Source organism: Macaca mulatta, chromosome 16 (assembly GCF_049350105.2).
Source record: "Macaca mulatta isolate MMU2019108-1 chromosome 16, T2T-MMU8v2.0, whole genome shotgun sequence".
NCBI classification, from domain to species: domain Eukaryota; kingdom Metazoa; phylum Chordata; class Mammalia; order Primates; family Cercopithecidae; genus Macaca; species Macaca mulatta.
The window spans coordinates 47,002,683-47,027,337 of NC_133421.1; the positions used below are offsets into that span (position 1 = coordinate 47,002,683).

General features: G+C 39.7%; 1 protein-coding gene across 14 annotated transcripts in view; it reads left to right on the forward strand.

The window, feature by feature from the left end:
• ACACA (acetyl-CoA carboxylase alpha) overlaps nt 1-24,655 on the forward strand; it is a 330,020-nt gene that overhangs the window by 137,167 nt on the left and 168,198 nt on the right. For all 14 annotated transcript variants that reach the window (XR_013405782.1, XM_077969319.1, NM_001266778.1 and 11 more), the window contains 7 exon segments: nt 695-801; nt 4,124-4,234; nt 11,613-11,822; nt 16,174-16,344; nt 17,340-17,501; nt 17,845-18,008; nt 23,869-24,019. Coding sequence is in view for 13 of the 14 variants with exons in the window: in XM_077969319.1 (XP_077825445.1) it covers nt 695-801; nt 4,124-4,234; nt 11,613-11,822; nt 16,174-16,344; nt 17,340-17,501; nt 17,845-18,008; nt 23,869-24,019 (1,076 nt within the window). In the remaining variant the exon portion in view is untranslated.

The following is a 24,655-nucleotide window of genomic DNA, read 5'->3' on the forward strand; positions in this document are numbered from 1 at the left end:
TTTTTTTTTTTTAGTACTCAAGCACTGGGAGCAGACATACACTAAAACTTCTTTTAAATGGGAATGACCATTGTCTTGAGGCTGAACAGATTTGAACCCTTGTTACTCTGGCTCTCCAGGGAGATTGCAATATCCTCTCCAGATCTGCTGGGTCAAATCGTTTAAAATAAATGGTTGAATTTGTTCTTGTTTGAATGGAGAGGCTATAGTGTTCCCCTTGTGGCTGAGTACAGGGACGTTCAGAGAGCATGGAATCATGACTCTGCTGAGGCCGATAAAACCGCCATTTCTATTTCCAAGGGCTCATAAAGATTGAATTATTTCCCAGACCTCTTGGCCCTGGAGCAGGCCTGAACACACAGTTTGAAGGTATTTTGCCTGCTGAGTTGCTGTGAGAAGTATGCCATGCTCTTTTTTTGTTTGTTTGTTTTGGTCTTGTATGTCTTTGCATTTTTATAAGTTGCTCCCTGTTAGCTCATGTGGCTTTTGCCAGCATAAGAACCCAAGTTGCTGGGTCATGCTATGGCTAAATCCTGTTAACCCCAAGGACTGATCAGGGTTTTATGGCATCCTTCTTTCTCCCATCCACTCTCAGTTTTGGATAAATATGATAGCATTTTAAAGAATGCAGAGCAGAAAATTGACAAGAGCAGAAGCTCTTGTAATTGCCCTAAGTTGCTATTGTCTATTGCAGGTCTTCGTATGGACTGGCAGGAAAATGATTTTTCAAAACGTATCTTAAATGTTCCCCAGGAGCTATATGAAAAAGGTTATGTGAAAGATGTGGATGACGGGCTACAGGTAGGTTACTAACTCCAGGGAGTGATACCTTTCAACTGACCAATTATAGTCACAAATGTGGAGATTGGGAGTCTGGCTCGTGATATATACCCAAGGTGGTGTTAGGGATGTAAAACCAGGAGGTGTAGTTTAAAAGTATAGAATACTCTGGTTTCTCTTTAGATTGCATAAGTCTTTTTACTTTAAAAAAATACAGATTGAGGAGGTGACTTTAAATGTAAACAATCTAAATTCATTTCGAAGCAGGCTGCTCATCTAGACAGAACATTTCTTAGGTGATTAAGTCAGAGTTTTAAGGAGGTGCTGATTCTCTCTCTCACACACCTGTTAGTGTGTGAGGGCAGGGACAACAAACAACATACTTTTTTCCACTGGTTGAATTCAGAACCAAGAAGCCAGGAGGCAGAGATCAAACAGTCAGCTTTATTACGAACAGTGATGTTGGTGAAAATGGCTTAAGTGTGCAGCAACAATCAGATTTGTAAACTGAACACCAGAGTTAAGCAGGCTCACTCACCCACTGGTTACTGGCAGTGCTGAATGACCACAGATTTCCCTCGACAGAGAGCGAGCTTAATTCAGCTTAGTGTATGGCTGAGAGCTGACAAAGAGCATAAGTCCTGTGCAGTGGGTTGATCCCAAAGGGGAAAAGGCTGAACTATGCATATTCAGTCCCTCCTTCCAAGTTGACCAATCACATAATTTATTATTTTTCCCTTGGGGAGGAGCAAGGGAGTGAACCGAGAAAGACTGAAAGTGTTACTCTTAATTGTTGTCTATCCATGTAAAAATGTGAACCTAGGCAAAAGGAGATCCTTTCCCCACCATTAACTTTTCTTTCCTTATAGGTCCCTCCAATTTGTTCCCCTTTAATTTTTATAAATAGTTTAAAGTGTTAGTTATGCTTTCAGGTATAATGAAAGATAATGAAAGAGGCTATTATAAGAAAAATACACTGCTTTAGTTTGACTCGTGTGTTATAAATTCAAGAGGGATGCTGAATGTTCAAATAATTTTGCTGTATTGTTTGCATTTTAAGTTAAACATCCTGTAATCTCCTTAATAAGAAGAATTAATATTTCTAATTGAATTGCAAATGCTTCATTTTGTTTGCTATAATTTGCAAAAGAGTAGAAGCTCTTTGTAAGGAACTAGCTTTTTTTTTTTTTTTTTTTTTTTTTGCTTATCAACTAACATTCTTTTTTTTTTGGTATAATTATAAACAGCATTTTCTGGTAGAAAATTTGAAAAGCCAAAGATGATGATAAAAGCCACATGAAAACACACCATCCAAAGATAATGTCTGTTAACATATTCATGTTTTTTGTCCTTTTCAACTCATAGATTTATATCATATAAAAATCTTTATTAATAGATTCCTATACTTATGATAATTATAAGTTTTGGGTCTTAATATATGTATTGTGTTGGTAATCATAATACTTTTTTCTACTTAATTTTTTTGTCCTTCTACCTCCGCGCTCCTTACTTAATATTATATTAAAGTGTTAAAATTCTTCCAAAATATTTTTAATGGGCGACCTGTGACTAAAGCTTTCATATATTTTTAAAAGGCCTACCTTCTTACTGACCTCCTGTGGGATATCCCCTTTTTTTGTAAGTCTTTCTCCACACTTATGCTATCTCTTTGATCATCTATCACTCAGCAATTGAGTTCATTATACTAATTCTGTTTATATGAGCATAGGAAAGAATAGAGTTAAGGAAACATTAGAAAAGGTGAGACTGCGAGTAAAAGATTTTCATTCCTAATTGATTGACATAGGTTAAACATTGAAATGTTCTTTTTCTGGGTGATACTTATTTTATTTTATTTTTTTGGGTTGGAGTCTCACTGTGTTGCCCAGGCTGGAGTGCAGTGGTGCCATCTCAGCTCACTGCAACTTCTACTTCCCAGATTCAAGTGATTCTCCTGCCTCAGCCTCCTGAGTAGCTGGGATTACAGGTGCCCACTTCTGTATTTTTAGGGCAGACAGGATTTCACCAAGTTGGGCTGGCTGGTCTCGAACTCCTGACCTCAAGTGATCCACCCACCTTGGCCTCTTAAAGTGCTGGGATTACAGGTGTGAGGCACTGGGCCAGGCCTGGTGATGTATTTTAAAGATATTATTGTAATGTAGCAAAACCTTAAAAGACTGGAATATTTTGACAAAGGAATGACTTGGTTATTTTATTTTATTTTATTATTTTTTGAGACAGGGTCTCACTTTGTTGCCCAAGCTGGAATGCAGAGGCACGATCTTGGCTCATTGCAACCTTTGCCTCCCGGGTTCAAGCAATTCTCGTGCCACAGCCTCCTGAGTAGCTGGGATTACAGGCATGCAGTACCACGCCCAACTAATTTTTTGTGTTTTTAGTAGGGCCAGGGGTTCATCATGTTGACCAGGCTGGTCTCAAACTCCCGACCTCAGGTGTGATCCACCTGCCTCAGCTTCTCAAAGTGTTGGGATTACAGGCATGAGCCACTGCGCCCAACCCCACTTCAGCTAATTTTAAATGAACTCTTTATGTCTTTTTTTTTTTTTTAATTGTGATACGTGGATACCTGCATAATATAAGAAATTCCAATAATGCAGAAATATATACAGTGAAAAAGGAAAGTTATATCCACCCATCTTTCTTTGTTTTTTTTTTTGTTTTTTTGAGATGGAGTTTCACTCTTGTTGCCCAGGCTGGAGTGCAATGGCGTGATCTCTCGGCTCACTGCAACCTCCACCTCCCAGGTTCAAGCGATTCTCCTGCCTCAGCCTCCCGAATAGCTGTGATTACAGGCATGTGCCATCATGCCCAGCTAATTTTGTATTTTTAGTAGAGACGGGGTTTCTCCATGTTGGTCAGGCTGGTCTCAAACTCCCGACCTCAGGTGATCCGCCCGCCTTGGCCTTCCAAAGTGCTGTGATTACAGGCATTAGCCACTGAGCCCGGACCCATCTTTCTTTTCTAAATCGTTGCTGGTATGTACTCTGAACTTCAATTCTTTGCACTTACATATGTAGGTGTATGAATGCATATATAATTTTGTTTTTGACTCATGTGACATTACTTTAGATTGAACCGTAAGAAATTGCCTATATTCAGTCATTTTTTAAATCTATGAATAAGGCAATTTCTTTTGGTTCAACCCAATACTACAAATATTGTTCTACTATTTATTTTTTCACCTAATAGTGTATCTTGAAGATCTTTCTATTTTTCTGTATTTAGACTTACTGACTGCATTCTTAAAGGGAGAAAAATGCCAGTTTTCTCCTTCTCTAGTAATAACACTATTTCTTCTATTTTTTTTTCTTTTTTCTTGAAGGCAGCTGAGGAAGTTGGATATCCAGTAATGATCAAGGCCTCAGAAGGAGGAGGAGGGAAGGGAATTAGAAAAGTCAACAATGCAGATGACTTCCCTAACCTCTTCAGACAGGTAGAGTATAAGCTGTTTTTGTTTGTTTGAACTAACATATATATCAGAGGTACATGATTTAACTCATACTATAATTTGGATGTCCAGAAAATATTTAATTTTTAATTTTGTCTATAGCTAATTGTCTTTCACTCTAGTTTCTACCCGCATGTTAGCAGAGAAAAAAGGTTAATGAAATGTCCAACTCAATTTTAAGTTTTATTTAACTAGGTAATTCAAAAAGTAGAGTTATTCTGTCCTTTTTTTTTTTTTTTTTTTTGAGACGGAGTCTTGCTCTGTCACCCAGGCTGGAGTGCAGTGGCCGGATCTCAGCTCACTGCAAGCTCCGCCTCCCGGGTTTACGCCATTCTCCTGCCTCAGCCTCCTGAGTAGCTGGGACTACAGGCGCCCGCCACCTCGCCCGGCTATTTTTTTGTATTTTTTAGTAGAGACGGGGTTTCACTGTGTTAGCCGGGATCGTCTCTCGATCTCCTGACCTCGTGATCCGCCCGTCTCGGCCTCCCAAAGTGCTGGGATTACAGGCTTGAGCCACCGCGCCCGGCCTATTCTGTCCTATATAAACATGCTCAGTTTCTCAGATAGCTCTTCCCTACATGGTGCGTATGGCTTTTAGGACCTCATAATGGCAAAGGAAAATCAATACCTTTCTATATTTTTGTGTCCCTGTTCTGCTGACTTTGTAGATAATGTGTGGTGTGGTGGTATGATACTGGTATGGTTGCTCTTGGCTTGGACAGGCCCAGGCTCTGTGATTGACTTTTTCTCACTTTAGTTCACATTGCCTAGAGACCTCTGAGTTTCCATCATATGTCCCATCTACCCTGCTGTCCCAGCAGTCTATACCCTAGTCCGTGCTGCATGGCCACCACCCCCTGGCACAGGAACCCTGTGGCAGGCCCATAGTATATAGGAACTGAGAGTGACTCAGGAAAGCTCAATGTAGGATCTCTCTTTGTCTTACCCTCTGCTTTGCAGCCAAGTTGATGTGGCTGTACTATACATTGGTTGTAGAGACGACCAAATAAGTGATGTCTTTTTAGAATCTTAAACAGAGTGAGAAAAGGGAGACAGGAGTCTCTTTTTGTTCTGCCCTCACATACTTAGTTACCGTCACATACTTAACTCACTTTTTTTCCTTCTACCAGTGAGTAGTAAAAGATGTGTCAAAAAATGGAAAATTGGGACAGAAGTCTGCTCTTTTCACTCTCCTAGCTTCCCTCTTTTTCATAGTTTCCTTGTCATTTTCTACTTTGCACTTCTTTTACTAGTGTGCCATGCCACCTTTTATTTGGCTTTTTTTTTTTTTTTCTTAAAACAGCAGCAAACTCCTTGCTTCACTGTCAAAAGTTAAATGGGAAATCTTATGAGCTGGGTCTTCCATAATTTGATATACAGATGGTCCCCAACTTAAAATTTCAACCTACAAATTTTCAGCTTTACAATGGTGTGCAACTGATAATGCATTCAGCATAAATCTTACTTTGAGTGCTCATACAGCTATTGTTTTTCACTTTCAGTACAACATTCAGTAAACTACGTGAGATAGTCAACACTTTATTATTATAATACAGACTTTGTGTTAGAAGATTTTGCCCAGCTGTAAGCTAATGTGTTTTAAGAACATTTAAGGTAGAATAGACTAAGCTATGAAGGTATCTTAAATACATGTTAAAATGTTTTAACTTATGTTGGGTTTATTGGGACATAACCGCATTGTAAGTCAAGGAGCATCTGTACTAGATAAAGGAAGTGATAAAGGTGTTGTCTTGGCTGGGCTTGGTGGCTTATGCCTGTAATCCTAGCACTTTGGGAGTCTAAAGCGGGAGCATAGATTGAAGCCAGGAATTTGAGATCAGCCTGGAAGACAAAGTGAGATTCTATCTCTACAAAAAATTTTAAAATAAATAAATAAATAAGGTATTGTTTTGCTACATTATCCTATTTTAAGTGTCAGAAATTGAATACTACCTTGGGTTTTTTTTTCCCACATTTTTTTCATTGAATTCTAATTTCATAGGTAGATCAGTGACTCAGAGGGTCTAGAGAAAAGGACTTTGCTCTTAGAAGCAAAAAGAAAAAAAAAGCATGGATTAGTGTTAACTGATACAGACATTTCAAAACTACTCATTACTATGGAATCAAATAGTGGAAAAGTCTTAAAACACTAAAGGGAGGTTTTCTGTGAAAGTCCTTAAGTTTTTCAATACTAGTTGGCTGAATAAACCAATCCTCCCATTGGGAATAAACTAGAAAAGCTGAACCAGATTTCTTTATAAATATGTGTGTGTGTGTGTGTGTGTGTGTGTGTGTGTGTGTTTTATGGCATTAGAGACCATTCAAGACAGTGAAGAATTAATGGGGCTAACATATAGGAGAAAAAGGAAACCCAGAGATGTGAGCCTGACGTATGAGGCTACTTTTCCCCTAGATACATCTTCTAGTTCAAGAAGAAGCACCTGAAAGGCTGATAAGTTTTTGACAATCTTAAAAGACTAAGAGGGCTCCCTGGGGAGAGGTGCCCTGGAAAACCTCCCACATTTTAGGTTGGGATCTTTAAGGACTGACTACGGGAGAAAGGGTGAACTGGAAATAGACTAGCCCTCACAGGGACTAAATCTTGGCTTCAAAACATTCAACCTCTGATTTAAGCAAGATGTTTTAGGATTGCTAGTGCTTCTAGACACCTGCAGGAAGCAAATGTAAATCCTTTCCGGAGAAAGATAACATCCAGAACTTAAAATTATTTCTGTTAATTTTTCTTACAGCATATCAACCACTCAGTTGAAAACAGGCATACAAAATTAGACGATTGAAAACCAAGAAGAACAAAACAGTAGAAACAGACCTACAGAGGGTTTAGATAATGAGATTATCAGACAAGGACTTTAAAGTAATTCTGCTTAACATATTCAAGGACATTAAAGACAAGATTGAGAATTTTGGTAGAGAACTGGAAATTATAAAGAAGAAACAAAAGTTCTAGAACTGAAAATGCAATAACTAAAATTAAGAAGTCAGTATCAGTAGCCAGGCATGGTAGCTCATGCCTGTTATCCCAGCACTTTGGGAGGCCGAGGCAGGTGGATCACTTGAAGTCAGGGGTTCAAGACCAGACTGGCCAACATGATGAAACCTCTACTAAAAATTAGCTAGGCCTGGTGGCACACGCCTGTAATCCCAGCTACTTGGGTGGCTGAGGTAGGAGAATCACTTGAAGCCAGGAGGCAGAGGCTGCAGTGAGCTGAGATTGTGTCACTGCATTCCAGTCTGAGCAACAGAGCAAGACCCTGTCTAAAAAAGAAGTAGTCAATATAGGAGTTTAAAATTATAGCATATTAGATGCAGTTGAAGAGAATTAATAAGTGGCACTGGAGGCTGAAATGGGAGAATCCCTTGAGCCCAGGAGTTTGAAGCTGCATTGGGCTATGGTCATGCCACTGCATTCCAGCCTGGGTGACAAAACAAAAAAAACATAGAAAAAGATAAGATAATTAATGACTGGTGAGTAGATCAGAAGGAAATTCAGACTGAAGCATGAAGAGAGACAAAAGGATGAAAAACATAGAGCAATGTGAGAAATTATTTGCAAAGATGATCATGATAACTCTTTCCATTTCTGTGTACCTACTCTGTACACCATTATTTTGCAGCTCCTCCTATCAAGAAGTAGAGTCTTTTTTCCCCAACCCTTGAATTTTAGCTGACCTTGTGACTTGTTTTGGCCAGTAGAATGTGGCAGAAATGGTACACAAGTTCTGAAGCCTAGCCGAAACTTCAAATAATTTTGTAGTTGCCCTTGCTGTCTTGGAGCGAGCCCTCAGACTACCAAGTGAAGAGCCCATTCTAGTCTACTGGAGAAGGAGAGGTCACATGAGCAGAGATGAATTGTCCCAGCTAAGGCCTCCTAGTCCTACTAGCTGACAGTCAGCAGCACCACATTTGAGACATGTAAATGAGACCATATTTGACCGTCTAACCCCAGTTGAGCTGCCAGATGACTAGAGCTGCGTGAGTTACTCCAGGCAAGATCAGAACTGCCAATTGTGCCAAATTCAAAATGCTGATCACACTTATGAGCAAATAAAATAAAATGGTGGCTATACGAAGTCACTAAGATTTTGGTAGTTTGTTAGGTATCAATGGATAATTAACACAGAAATTGATACCTACAGGTATGATATTGCCATAACAAAAAAGTAAAACATGAGACATTGACTTTAAAACTGGCTCATAGGTGTAGGCTGGAAAATTGATGAGGAGGATGTTAATGAAGACTGGAAGAACGATGAACTGTTAAGGGAGGCTGGAAAAGCAGTGTAGTAATTGTTACTGGAGTCTGGAAAAAAGATCCATGTTCTGTAATAATGGAACAATTGGCAAAAAATGTTATCTGAGGTAACTTGGAAGATAAATTGTATATATTAATTTAATGAAGTCATGGATCTGTTTAAGGAGCTCTCTACAAGTGTTTAAAGTATCTGTGGAGTGCTTCTAGTTGCTTATGTTAAGAAACTGTAAAAAAGAGGTAAGCTAAAGAAGATGTTTTGCTTGCAAGCAGAATTGACAGAATTTACAGAAATGTAAAGGACCCAGAACTTATTGAAAATAGAATTGTTTCTCATCCCAAGTCTCTCCAGCTGGCAAAAGATTTCCTAAGTTAAAAATGCCTCAGGGTAAAGACAAAGTCAAGAGTGCTGTGACTTTAAGGCCTCAGAAATCTTTAAGGTAGTAGCTAATAAATTATCCTTTCAGCTGCAAAGATGCTTCTAAGTATCCTTTAAAAAAAAAAAAAAAAAAAAAAGAACACTTTCAGCTAGAAACAGGCTTCTAGCTATCTTTTTTGTTTGTTTGTTTGTTTGTTTGTTTTGAGAGGGAGTCTCACTCTGTCGCCCAGGTTGGAGTACAGTGGCATGATCTCAGCTCACTGCAACCTCCACCTCCCAGGTTCAAGTGATTCTCCTGCCTGAGCCTCCTGAGTAGCTGGAATTACAGGTGTCCACCACAATGCCTGGCTAGTTTTTGTGTTTTGAGTAGAGATGAGGTTTCACCATGTTGCCCAGGCTGGTCTCGAACTCCTGATATCAGATGATCCTCCCACCTTGGCCTCCCAAAGTGCTGGGATCACAGACATAAGCCACCACGCCTGGCCCTAAGTATCTTAAGGGTACTGTCTCACAGCATCCTGATGTGCCCAAAGTATAGAGAGGTCTATGCAGACATGAGTTGTGGATGTGTCTCTTTGGGTGAGTGGTGAACCCCAATATGATTCATAGGAAACCCACAAAGTTGTCAAGAGATTTGTGTTGATGAATGCACCAAGGGACTGAAAGGGCCAGAAACAGCTCAAAATGAAAAGTGACCTCTGAGCCTTAAACTTTTTATGGGCAGGAAGCAGACAGAAAGCTATTCATCTGTAAACAGCTGTCATTTCAAATAAAAAGGGAGATTTTTCAGAGTGGAGTCAGGAGCCCAGAGGGCAGAGCTAAGAGCAGGGGATGCCATGGATTAAGGACTCACTCCGAGGGAACCAAACTAGACCCTAAAAAACAAAACAAAACGAAAAGAAAAGCATTCCTGATGCTGGAGTAAGGGCATCTGACAGCATGTACCTATCTGGATTTCAAAACTGCTATGGACCAATGACTACTGTGTACCTCCTATTTCCTCCTCTTTGAACAACAATCTCATTTGCAATTATCCTCTCCCAATATCATCATAAATATTGGGAGTGTTGGGGCAGATAACTTGTCTTTTTAGTTCCCAGGTCTTTGGATCAAGAGAAACTGTACCTGAGGAGCTGCACCCAAGGAACCTCATTTTCTTCTGGACATGACTCATGAGAAAATGGACGTCAAGCCCGATGCCATGATTGGATGAGACTTTGGGGGTCTTGGGAGGGGGTGAGTCTATTTTGCATGTGGGAGGTATGTGAATTATTATGGCCATAGGGTAGAGCATAGTAAGTTGTTTGCAAGAGATGGCCACAATAACTCCTCCCATTCCTGTATGTACACCCTTTGCAATGTGACTTTGCTGTTCCTCCCTTCCATGGGTGGCATCTATTTCCCCACCCCTCGAATCTTAGCTGGCTTTGTGGCTTGCTTAGACCATCAGAATGTGGCCAAAGAGATGTATAAATTCTAGAGCTTATACCTCAAGAGGTCTTACAGCTTCTGCGTTTGCACTCTTGGAACACAGCACTGAAGAAGCCTGGTCTAACCTGCTGGAGGATGAGAAGTCACATGCATTGGAGATGAATGATTACAGCTGAGGCTCCCTAGACATACCAGCCAGCACTCAGCACAAATCACCAGACATCTGAGTGAGACCATTCTACCCCACTGAAGCTACCAGATGGTGATTTGTATATAAGTGCAAGACTAGAAGAAGAACTGCCCAGATGAGAACAGCATCATAAAAGGTTGATGTTCTAAGCAAGCCACTGAGTTTTGAGATGACTTGCTACATGGCAAAACAGAGCAAAAAAGATACAGAGCATAAAAGACTATGGGTTATGTGAAATGGTCTAACATCATGTACTTTAAGTCTCAGAGGAGAAGAGAAAGAGAATGGAGCAGAAGCAGTATTTGAAGAAATGATGAAGCAGAAGCCATATTTGAAGAGAGAAAGGCTAAGAATTTCTTTGAACAGATAAAAGATACCAAGGACAGATTCAAAAAGCACTATGAGCCTTAAGCAGGACAAATACAAAGAACCACATCTATGCTTATCAGAGTAAATCTACCACTCTACCCCTTACAAAAGAGAGAAAGAGAGAAAATCTTAAAGCAGCTGAGGAATAAAGATTACTTTCAAAAGAGTAACAATAAGATTGACAGTTGACATCTCAGTAGAAACAGTGAAAACCAAAAATTATTGGGATTATTTAAAGTGCTGAGAAAAAAAAATAGTTACCATTTTAGAATTCTGTCCCCAACAGTAATATTCTTCAAAACTAAAGATGAAATTCCTTTGGCTGCAACAATACCATATATGATGTAATGTGAACCAGGAAAGTATCTTGTCTGGAACAAGTTGTACATTTAGTTGTACAGAATACAGGATAGTAGTATTTTGCCCATTGTTGGATTTGTGTATGTGCCTATGTTTTCAAATATTTTGTTGTTTACCTTTGTGATGCACCAGATTTTCATGTTTTCATATTTATCAATTAATATTGATTATGTAAGAATGCAGCATCTTAAAGATATTAAAGATGATGGCATGGACTGTATTTTATTCACTTTTGTATTTCTGCTGATTAACATGGTTCCTGACACTTCTGGACATCTGCTTGTTGAAATCAAAGTAGCTTATCAAGATAGATAAAATGTTTAAAATTTAAGAATTGTTTTTTTCCCCCCCTTTTCTAATACAGGTTCAAGCTGAAGTCCCTGGATCTCCCATATTTGTGATGAGACTAGCCAAACAATCTCGTCATCTGGAGGTGCAGATCTTAGCGGACCAATATGGCAATGCCATCTCTTTGTTTGGTCGTGATTGCTCTGTACAACGCAGGCATCAGAAGATTATTGAAGAGGCACCAGCTACTATTGCTACTCCAGCAGTATTTGAACACATGGAACAGGTACATATATTAAAAGGCTTACTTTATGTTTTCTTACACAGAACATTTTTCATTCAGTTCATGTACCAATCTGAGAATAATGGGATTTTAAACAACTATTCTGAATAATTAATAAAATTATATCCTTTTCTTAGAGAAAAAAAATTTTACTGTTCTCTCACTAAGAGAATTGTCAAGGAACATATCAAGCTCTAAAAGTAGTTAATGCGTTCTTTAAAAAAATCAGTGTACCATTTTGGGAAAGAGGGATAAAGAAGAGAAGTGTTTTGAAATTTTTAGTCTTATGGTTGATTTTTTTTTTAAGAAGCTCATAATCAGGTAGTTTCATTTGCTGGATTGATTATCATCAAGTCTTCAGCTGAATTTAATCAACTCTATTATCTTTTTTGGAAAGTCCTCTATCTTCAGAGTTCACACATTCTATCTTTTTGTATAGAAAACAGTTTCTCAGAGTCATGAAGGATGCCTTTGGAATAACTATAGTTTAGAGACCTGAACATAGTCTTTTCTGGAGTCCTGACCCAGTCTCTATATCAAAATATATTCTTCAAAATATATTTCTTGTGTGTTAGAAGTCTATTTCCTATGTTGTGTATATATTAGGATGAACTCTTGAACTGCTGTAATAAAGATGCCTTCAAAATGCAGTGGCTCGGCCGGGCATGGTGGCTCTTGCCTGTAATCCTAGCACTTCGGGAGGCTAAGGCAGACAGATCACTTGAGCCCTGGAATTTGAGACCAGCCTGGGCAATATGGTGAAACTGCATCTCTACTAAAAATACAAAAATTAGCTGAGTGTCATGGCACACATCTGTACTGTCAGCTGCTTGGGAGGCTGAGGTGGGAGGATCACTTGACCCTGGGAGGTCAAAGCTACAGTGAGCCTTGATCGTGCCACTGCACTCCAACCTGGGTGACAGAGCAAGACCCTATCTCAAAACAAACAAATAAATAAATAAATAAATAAGCAAAATACAGTGGCTTAAACAAGGTATAAGTTTCTATTTATCTTTCATCATAGTTCAGAGATGAGCTGGTACCAGAAATAGGTTTATTGCTCACCTGTTGCCTGTTTTTATAAATAAAATTTTATTGGAACACAATGATGCTTATTTATTTATGTGTTATTTATGGCTGCTTTATCACTACAATGGTAGCATTGAATAGTTGTGACAGAGGCTATATGACCCACAAAATTGAAAATAATTACTATCTGGCTCTTTACCAAAAAAGTTTGCCAAACTTTGCTCTCGGACATTGTTATCTTCATGATTAAGCTAACTCACACAAGATTATGTGGAGGGCAAGCATATGGAAGCATGATCTTGAAGTCACATATATCACTTCTGCTCACATTCCACTGGACAAAATTCAGTTACACAATTATACCTAGCACAAAGGTTGTTAGGAATTGTGGTCACTAACTGAGTGACCATGTGCTCAGCAAAAATTTCAATTTTATTCCTAAAATGATGAAGTGGAGAAAAGTCACTGGAGGGCATTTCATAATCTGCCTCAGTCTGTTCCTCTGGCTACCCATTATCCTTTTATCCTTTTTCCTACTCTCAGAGCACACATTGCCTTTGTCCAAGGAAGACAGCCTGAAGTCCCATCCAGTTACTAGTAACTGGAGTTACTCCAGTTATTACTGGAGGTGATTCTGGATCTCTGTGTGATGTATATTCCTCTCCATTAGATATGTATTGTGGCTTTTCATGGGCCAGTGACTCAAAATACAAGTTATTTACCCACTGTCATTCCCCCCCTGCCCTTACCATACACCCAATATACAATAATGGAATAGGAACAAGATAATTCTCATTTGGAAAAATGAAAAGTACATAGCAATCATTGGTCCATAGCAGTTATCAAATCCTCCTTTTTAGGTAGGAATTGCAATGATTCCCTTCTATATACGAGAATACTACCTCAGGCCTTCTGGCTGTCCCTGGTTCCGCTACTGCACACTCCAAAGAAGTGCGATAAGGGAGTAAATCCCTTGTTCATTGTCCTTCAAGGCACCTACCATTGTTTTCTGGGAAGTTCTTCCTCATTCAGTTTTCTCTGTGAGTTGGGCTTTGGAGACTATGCCTTCTTTGGGAGAACTTTCACAACCCACTTCCTGCTGGTGCAGAATTGAAGGCACAAATATCCCAATCATCAACCGCAGGCTTTTGAAAGCCAGGTTTGTGGTTTGTTTGGAAATACAATTCCTTCAAATACTTACTAAGCTTCTGGGCTATTTGCTTGCAATCAGCTTTGGGTTGGATTAATCATACTCAAAGATTTCTTCTAGATATAGAAACTTTTCTTCTATTATTTACTGGCTTCTGTGCTTAGCCTATCTCTCTTACCTCGATTTAATATTGGCTATCTTGGGGCCAGCTGAAACTAAAGCAGCATGTTTAATCTGATCTTTGACACTGAGTTGCTTCAGGGTGATAATCTCATTTTCTCTTTGGGGGAGTACAAAAGAAGTTGGCTTTTTCTTCACTCTGACCCTTTCAGATCATCTTTTTTAAGGTTTAGTTGGTGTGTGGTCAGTATTCCAAGTTATTGTAGGAAACAGTTTACCAAATGTTGTGTTATCCCAACAAGGAGGTTATCGCCTTTCCAGCCTGCAGTATCTGTTTCTCTGCTACCCACTACCCTTTTGCTAAGCTAGCATCTCATATTTTAATATTTTTAAATAGCAGCATTCTACCTGCACTTAATAATTCCTGTATCGATTAGGATACAGGTTAAATTACTGTAACAAAAAGGTCCAGAAAACACAGTGGACCCCCCAAAAAATAGAAGTTTATTTTTCTCTCCCATCCTAGTCTGGGGTGAGCTTTTCAGGGCTGGTGGAAGTTTTTTATTCCATGAGGCCATCTTGGGATACAGGTTCGTTCTTTCTTTTCTTTTTCTTTCTTTTCTTTTCCTTTCTTTTCTCTCTTGCTGCTGTTAGTGTGTTCTCATTTGCATGATTGAAGCTGGCTTATACTATCATGACCACATTCCAGTGAATAAGAAGGAAAAAGCTAGGAATAGAGAATGAGACTTTTCAAAATATGACTTAGGGCCGGGTGCCGTGGCTCACGCCTATAATCCCAGCACTTTAGGAGGCTGAGGTGGGTGGATCACCTGAGGTCAGGAGTTTGAGACCAGTCTGGCCAACATGACGAAAACCCATCTCTACTAAGGATACAAAAATTAGCCTGACACAGTGGCATGAGCCTGTGATCCCAGCTACTCAGGAGGCTGAGGTAGGAGAATCACTTGAACCCGGGAGGGGGAGGTTGCAGTGAGCCCGAGATTGCGCCACTGTGCTCCAGCCCGGGTGACAAAGCAAGACTCCATCTCAAAAAAAAAAAAAAAGAAAAAAATATATATATGACTTATGAGTTACGCATATCACTTACCAGTGCTGATGTCTTGTTTGTCAGAGCTTAGCCACTAACCAGGCCAGGCATGGTGGCTCACGCCTGTAATCCCAGTACTTTGGGAGGCCAAGGCGAGTAGATCACCTGAGATCAGGAGTTTGAGACCAGGCAGGCCAACATGGTGAAATTCCATCTTTACTAAAAATACAAAAATTAGCCAGGCATGGTGGCGCATGCCTGTAATCTCAGGTACTTGGGGGGCTGAGGCAGGATAATCACTTGAACCCAGGAGGCAGAGTTTGTAATGAGCCACGAGATTGTGCCACTGCACTCCAGGCTGGGAGACAGAAAAAAAAAAAAAAAAGAAAAAGAAATCTAGTCTCTTCCTAGTTAGTTACGTTTCTAGGAAGAAGAGGACCATATTGGAAATACTGGAAACTGGACAAGAGTCTGTCCCTGTGTTTTTTTGTCTGCATGCATTTATGTCTGATGGGGTGAGGTTGCTTTTGATGCAAAGTGAAAAATACGCTTATCTCCCGATTTTTCATTGAGTTTTTCATCCATGTCCAGGGATATGATAATCTGAAAGGGTGAAATGTGCTCTCATGTGGCTAAAAGCCTTTGATGGCTCTTTTTTTGAGACAGAGTCTTGCTCTGTCGCCCAGGCTGGAGTGCAGTGGCCGGATCTCAGCTCACTGCAAGCTCTGCCTCCTGGGTTTACGCCATTCTCCTGCCTCAGCCTCCCGAGTAGCTGGGACTACAGGCGCCTGCCACCTCACCCGGCTAGTTTTCTGTATTTTTTATTAGAGACGGGGTTTCATCGGGTTAGCCAGGATGGTCTCGATCTCCTGACCTCGTGATCCGCCTGTCTTGAGCCACTTTGATGACTCTTATACACACTGAACAGTTGAGTCATTGAGAGGCTGTAGTGGTCCAGCAGTTGGATAAGGTGAGATACTTATGTTTGCTTATCTCTCTTCTTTGAGTGTGCGGTGAAACTTGCCAAAATGGTGGGTTATGTGAGTGCTGGGACTGTGGAATACCTGTACAGCCAGGACGGCAGCTTCTACTTTCTGGAATTGAATCCTCGGCTACAGGTAGAGCACCCTTGTACAGAGATGGTGGCTGATGTCAATCTCCCTGCAGCTCAGCTCCAGGTGAGTCTCCCTGAACTGGGTTGTGGAGCCTAGAGAAGTCAGAGAGGCCTGAAAAACGGGTTTAACCAGTGTGTGATGAGAGAAAAAGCACCTCCTATCTGAGTCACACCTAATGTTCATTTCTCTTTCACGCTGTATGGGTTATGCATGTGTGGGTTGGTTTTCCTGATGTAGTACAGACATAGGAATATTATTTTTTTTTTCTAGTCAGACACATCTGATATAATGTGTCATGTTTTAGAAATAAATGTTAATAATGTATGCTTTATTCAATTATTTAACTATAGTAAACTTCACAACTTTGTATTATAATTATTCCCTACTCATTTTTTTTTTTTTTACTAGTGTTCTTTATTGAAATAATTCTGCATCAGAGATTGGTGGTTGAAGTTTTTCCTGACAAGAGTGTGGTAGCACACATATATTTTTATAATTTGTAAAGTGCTTGCTGTCAATATTATTGTCTTCTCTCAGCCCAGGAAACAAATATTATGGAAAGCAGTAATAGTTAACGATAAGGTTTGATATTATTTTTATCTAACATTATTTGCCCACATTGAGAACACCTTCTGGGTTCCTATTAAAGACTAAAGATTTACTTACTTCCGCCAGTGGTTTGCAGGGATGGAAGAGATAATTATGACACAATTAAGACTTTCTAGCTGTCTGTTTTTGGATAGCTATTAACATTTACTCCTCCCTTAGATATTTTCATTCTCATTATGTGATGGAGAAATGACAACATGAGAACTCGTGTCTGTTGCATTAGGAATGTGGGGACTTCTTTAGAAGTGGAGAATATTCTAACTACTTATCTGTAGTGATATATTGTATTTCAAGCAACTTAGAGTTGATGATTGTAGAATACAGATTATAAAAATAGAATGTTTTAGGGAGTGGCTCCAAAAATAAAAACATTTTAGGTTATCTGATAGCCTCTACACTTTAAGGGAAGTAACTGAAAAATTAAAGATGTGTGTTTTATTACCTTTCAGATTGCCATGGGGATTCCTCTATATAGAATCAAGGATATCCGTATGATGTACGGGGTATCTCCCTGGGGTGATTCTCCCATTGATTTTGAAGATTCTGCACATGTTCCTTGCCCAAGGGGCCATGTTATTGCTGCTCGGATCACTAGTGAAAATCCAGATGAGGTAACCCGTCACTTAAAAGGTTTATACCTCCTTTTAATGAACTTTAATGTTAAGATAGTATCTGAGCATATACTTCTGAAATATCTTGGGACTTCCTCTGGAGAGAGAAATATAGAGGTTTCTCAGAGCACATAAGTAAATGTCATTGCTTCATTGGTTACTTAATCCCACTTAAGTCACTATAGAGTCTTCAGTGGGCCTGTAGCATTGGGTCTAGGCCTTTATCATTTTTGTGTGTCTTCTCTGCTTCTGTGTGTGATTAACACAGAACTTAAACAAGAATATATAAATCTTCTCTTCCTTTGAAACATAATATGGTCTCTCATTCTTTATTCTCTAACAGGGTTTTAAGCCCAGTTCAGGAACAGTTCAGGAACTAAATTTCCGCAGCAATAAGAATGTTTGGGGATACTTCAGTGTTGCTGCTGCAGGGGGACTTCATGAATTTGCTGATTCTCAGTTTGGTCACTGCTTTTCTTGGGGAGAAAACAGAGAGGAGGCAATTTCGTGAGTATAATAGCATTTGATTGCATTTTACAAAATAAATTTGTGCTAATCTTAAGTGAAGGTATGAGCATGGGAATAGGAATCATCTGCTATCAAAGTAATAATATTAACAACCTTTTTGAAGAAATCTTGAATATTTCTAATTGTACTTACATTCATATTGTATTAAATTATGGAGTGCTTGGCAGATGTTTTTCTGTTTGTTGTTCTGAGCCTTTTGAAGTATTTTTACTTTCAAATATTTTTGATAAATGTATAAAATTGATTGCTTTAAAGGTATCTTATTTTTCCACAGAAAGAGTATTGTTATTGAGGGGAGGTAGATTCTTGGCCAAGAACTAGGTATCAAATAAATCATAGACTTTTATTTTATTTTTTTCTTGTGAGAAGACTTAAAATCTATTAGCAGTTTTCAAGTACACAATCTATTGTTATGAGCCATAGTCACCATGATGTACGCTTATAGTTATTTAAAATAATAAAATTATACTGCTCATATTATGAAAAGGACACAAAGAAATTGTCTACATTGCTTATATAAGAGACCTTAGTGTGCTGTAAAGTATATAACAGCTTAGGCAAATATAACTGCTATATCATAAATGTTAGATAATATTCTATTAATCATAAACAATGAATATTAAATTAACAGCACTTTTGCTTGCCTAAAACATAGGGCTGAAGGAGGTGATTTTAACAGCTTAGATCTTTTGGAATATCTATCCAAAATTGAAATTTGAACTAGTTCTTTTCTGTTTTTTTAATGATTTATTGCCTTGCATCAAACATTTAATACCATTCCCTTTACCTTTGAACTGTACACGGAGTAGGTAATTAATAAGTAGCATTTGTTAGTAATGTATTAATCCTAGTATATGGTTATTTGTATTAATAAACACTTATTGATTAGTTTTATATTTTTATCAATTTCATGAATTAATTTTAAGAGGCAGGGTCTTGCTCTGTCACCCAGGCTGGAATGCAGTGGTGCCATCACAGCTCACTGAAACCTCAACCTCCTGGGTTCAAGCAATCCTTTTGCCTCAGCCTCCTGAGTAGCTGGGACTGCAGGTGTGCACCACCATGTCCAGCAAATTTTAAATTTTTTGTAGAGATGGGGTCTCCCTTTGTTGCCCAGGCTAGTCTCAAACTCTTGGGCTCTAATGATCCTACCACCTTGGCCCCACAAAGTGCTGGTATTATAGGCATGAGCCACTGTACCCAGCCTTGATTAATTAGTTTGTAATATTGTTTTTAGAAGTAGGGAAATCTCATTATTTCTCTATTTTGTCCTTTACATTTCTTCTCATTCTTCAAAACTATAAGTGGAATTTTTCAAAATTAAAACACTGCTACCAGAAAAAAACATTGGTATGAAGTTGCCTTTTAAGCATATTCACTGCCATATTATGCTCTGCAAAGTGAAAAAGGTTTACTAGAGCTTGCAAATTGTTGGCTTTCTGGTGAGTTTCAACGTACAGATGTGTTTTGATCAGCTCACAGGGTGTTAATGTTTTTTAATTTGACAATATTAAAAAATTAGGAGATTGAAATCAAAATATGGATTTCTGCTAGCTCTTAAAAGTAGGACTATAGGCTGGGCGCGGTGGCTCACGCCTGTAATCCCTGCACTTTGGGAGGCCGAGGCGGGCGGATCACGAGGTCAGTAGATCGAGACCATCCTGGCTAACACGGTGAAACCCCGTCTCTACTAAAATACAAAAAATTAGCCGGGCGCGGTGGCGGGCGCCTGTAGTCCCAGCTACTCCGGAGGCTGAGGCAGGAGAATGGCGCGAACCCGGGAGGCAGAGCTTGCAGTGAGCCGAGATGGTGCCACTGCACTCCAGCCTGGGCGACAGAGTGAAGACTCCGCCTCAAAAAAAAAAAAAAAAAGTAGGACTATAATGACAACATTAGTTTTACATTCTCGTTGTTAAAAGTTAGCTAGGCTCTTTCCCTAAGTGGCCTGAGGTAATCTGTGAAAATGGTTCGCTATTCACTTGACCCGGAGAACCCCACGAAATCATGCAAATCAGGAGGTTCCAATCTTCGTGTTCACTTTAAGAACACTCGTGAAACTACCCAGGCCATCAAGGGTATGCATATTCGAAAAGCCACGAAGTATCTGAAAGATGTCACTTTACAGAAACAGTGTGTACCATTCCGACGTTACAATGGTTGGGTTGGCAGGTGTGCCCAGGCCAAGCAGTGGGGCTGGACACAAGGTCGGTGACCCAAAAAGGGTGCTGAGGCCGGGCGTGGTGGCTCACGCCTGTAATCCCAGCACTTTGGGAGGCCGAGATGGGCGGATCACGAGGTCAGGAGATCGAGACCATCCTGGCTAACATGGTGAAACCCCGTCTCTACTAAAAATACAAAAAATTAGCGGGCGCCTGTAGTCCCAGCTATATGGGAGGCTGAGGCAGGAGAATGATGTGAACCTGGGAGGCGGAGCTTGCAGTGAGCCAAGATCGCGCCACTGCACTGCAGCCTGGGCAACAGAGCGAGACTCTGTCTCAAAAAAAGAAAAAGAGTGCTGAATTGTTGCTGCACATGCTTAAAAACGCAGAGAGTAATGCTGAACTTAAGGGTTTAGATGTAGATTCTCTGGTCATCGAGCATATCCAAGTGAACAAAGCACCTAAGATGCGCCAACAGATCTACAGAGCTCATGGTCGGATTAACCCATGAATGAGCTCTCCCTGCCACTTTGAGATGATCCTTACTGAAAAGGAATAGATTGTTCCTAAACCAGAAGAAGAGGTTGCCCAGAAGAAAAAGATATCCCAGAAGAAACTGAAAAAACAAAAACTTATGGTACGGGAGTAAATTCAGCATTAAAATAAATGTAATTAAAAGGGGGAAAAAAAAAGTTACCTAGTTTTTCCTGGGCACAGTGGCTCACACTTGTAATCCCAGCATTTTGGGAGCCCGAGGCGGGCAGATCACGTAAGGTCAGGAGTTTGAGACCAACCTGGCCAACATGGTGAAACCCTGTCTCTACTAAAAATACAAAAATTAGCCAGGTGTGGTGGCGAGTGCCTGTAATCTCAGCTACTCAGGAAGCTGAGGCAGGAGAATCACTTGAACCCAGGCAGCTGAGGTTGCAGTGAGCCAAGATCGCGCCATTGCACTCCAGCCTGGGCAACAAGAGCTAAACTCCGTCTCAAACAACAACAACAAACAGCTAGTTTTGTGTGGCTGCTTCTTTTAGATGGTACATAAACTTTGTAGTTAACACAACTCCTATTCAGTCTGCCTCACTCATTTATGTTCCCAGACTGGCCTCTGTTGGCATTTAGGTTTAAGTTCTGATTTGGCAGACCACTGTGTATTTTTTTCAGGGAATGTCACATGACCCAATCCAGAAGACTTGTTCCTTATTTTCGACCAGCTCTGTACATTTGTCTACAGTACAAAACTAACTAGCTTAATTTTTAGCATGTCAAAAATACGTTGTCTACAATAAGTCTCCTTCTTGACACTATGCCAAAAGTTCATTCTTCAGCTTAGAGCTTTGTTTCTTATTTCTTCATTACATTAGGTGTATATCTTCAGCTTGGGGTTTGGACTCTTGTTTGCCAGAATGCCCCAACTCATATATTCCAGTATATTCCAGTATAATTTCCCTTGGGTCATAATCTAAATACCATGAGAACAGGACTGTGTCTTGTTACTGCTATATCCCCTGAACATAGTAAGCATTCAGTAAATGTTGGTTGAATGGATTAGCCACTCGTTCCCATCCTTATACCTCTGCTTCAATCATACCATTCCCTGAACTCAACCTGTATTTCGTGTGTTTTTTTTTTTTTTTGAGACGGAGTCTTGCTCTGTCGCCCAGGCTGGAGTGCAGTGGCACAATCTCAGCTCACTGCAACCTCTGCCTCCTGAGTTCAAGTGATTCTCCTGCCTCAGCCTCCTGAGTAACTGGGATTACAGGCACATGCCACTATGCCCGGCTAATTTTGTCAACCTGTATTTTCTTCTCTCTGCTTTTTTGTTTTTGCTATTTCCTCTGTTCATTCATTTATTGAATTTTTTTATTCACTTTTTTTTTTTTTTCCTGACATGGAGTGCCCACCACCACACTCAGCTAGTTTTTGTATTCGTAGTAGAGACAGGTTTCACCATGTTGGCCAGGCGGGTCTCGAACTCCTGACCTCAAGTCATCTGCCCGCATCGGGCTCCCAAAGTGCTGGGATTACAGGTGTGAGCCACTGTGCCAGGCCCATTCATTCATTCTATTAAATATTTACTGAGTATCTACTATCTACAGGTTCTGGCAATACAGTGAGGTCCAAAATAGAATCTCTGTCCTCACAAAACTTTACAATCCAGAGGGAGTAAGACAATTGGCAGTTAAAATACAATGTAGTAAGGATGGTGATAGTCAGATTATTTAACGGCATTATAGGATCATATAGATGAGTCAACTAACTCAGTCTGGAGGGGGTCTGGGAAGGTTTCCCAGAAGACAGTGACATCTAGATTGATAATTGAAGTTTGTAGAAGTAAGTCAAGTCAAAGGAGGACAGAGGTGGGCAACAGAATAATATTTTAGGCTGATGGAATGCCTGGACCACCTGGAAGATTCCTGTCACAGTTATAATTATCAGCTATACTTTTAGCCTATGTCAGATTTCACATTTTTCATGAAACTGTAGGGAGGTGAATTTCTCCCTTCTTACAACCTCTCCAGAACTTTGCTTAAGTATTGTCACTGGCATTGATAATATTCCACCATGTGTTTTGAAAGTGATTATTGTATTTATATTCTTTCTTCCTTACAGTCATAATATGTGTCTTATTAGTATGAACTACATAATTAGTATTTGTTTAAGTAAATACCTGTCCCGTGCAGGATAGACACTGGGCATAAATATACAGAAAAGCCCCATAGTATTTGAAATTCTGCTAAAATTGGATCACTTTGCACTTAACTGGGAAGTAATAAAAGTAATGAGCAAATCATTGCATAGATATCCAAAATACAGTTTAAAAAAACACTCCCACTTTCCTGATATATGACTGCACCCAGAGAGTTGCTTCACTGTGTGGAAATCTTTAAATTAAGCCCTTGGGAAAATTCATTGAACTGTATACTTAAAATAAGTATATTTTACTGTATGTAAATTATACATAAATAAGGTTTAAGGATAGGGAGAATTAATGCCCTAATTCTTGTTAGCCAACAATAAATTAATGGAATAAGGGAAACTTAACTAAGTAAAAACTGAGGGTGGTTTGCATATAATTTGTTATAATTTGTTCTGTACTCATTATAATGAAATGTATCTGATTAGCTGATGCTCTTATGGTAATATCAGTTAGAATTCAAACGTTTACTGACTTTTTGCGAATTTTTCTCTGTGGAATGCACATGAATGAGCACACTTAACATGTGCACCCTTATTTGTTTTTGGAACTGTCTCTCTCCCTTCCCTCTCAGGATTCCAAAGGAATGAAACAGTTCTTTTCTTTTTGGTTGGGGGACGGAGTCTCGCTCAGTCGCCCAGGCTGGAGTGCAGTGGTGCAATCTCGGCTCACTGCAAGCTCCACCTCCCGGGTTCAAGCCATTCTCCTGCCTCAGCCTCCCGAGTAGCTGGGACGACAGACGCCTGCCACCACGCTTGGCTAATTTTTTGTGTTTTTAGTAGAGATGGGCTTTCACCGTGTTAGCCAGGATGGTCTCAATCTCCTGACCTGTCTTGGCCTCCCAAATCCGCCTGTGTTGGCCTCCCAAAGTGTTAGGATTATAGGCGTGAGCCACCGCGCCTGGCCAAACAGTTCTTTAAAATGATTGAAAAACATTAAAGTGTTTGTTGCTGAAACAGATTGGCTTCTGTTCTTCTCCCAGAAACATGGTGGTGGCTTTGAAGGAGCTGTCTATTCGGGGTGACTTTCGAACTACAGTTGAATACCTGATCAAATTGTTAGAGACTGAAAGCTTTCAGATGAACAGAATTGATACTGGCTGGCTGGACAGACTGATAGCAGAAAAAGTACAGGTGTGTATTTCTGTACTTGCACAAACAGCTGCTGGGATTGGGTTTTTATAAACTTGGGTGCTCAATCCCTGTCACTAAATGAAATTTATTTGATTCTAATGTAAATGGTTCTTGATCTACCTGGAAAAATCTAGGAGTCAGTGTAATTTTAGCACTCTGATGATTCCTGTGCTGGTGTAACACAGTCATTTTATGTTCTAGCATTGCTTCCTGACGTATATTTGAAGAGAGGCATGCGGAGATTGAATTTCTTTGTTTTTCTTCATTTAATGTTAAATCTGGTCCATAGTTGCCAACTTCTGTATCTACCAGATGCTGAAGAGAGAGGCCTCATTTAAATCAAGAGTTATCAGTTATTCCTTAATTCCTGGGGCTATGCTAAATTATCCTAGATTTTGTATAAAATCGTTAGATTCATATAATTTGTCTGGAGGTCCAAAGTTTGGCTATAAACTGTTTTTCTTTGAGATTATCAGTAGCCAAATCGTTGTGTCTTTAAATTTATTTCTGTCAGAAGCCTATTTTTGAGCTACTCATTGATTGGCTCAGTGGAAGTCTTAGGGAGAGAAGAAGAAATTTTTCATTTCTCTTCAAATGGTCCCTCTAATCAAATTCTAAACGTGAATGTGTTCATTT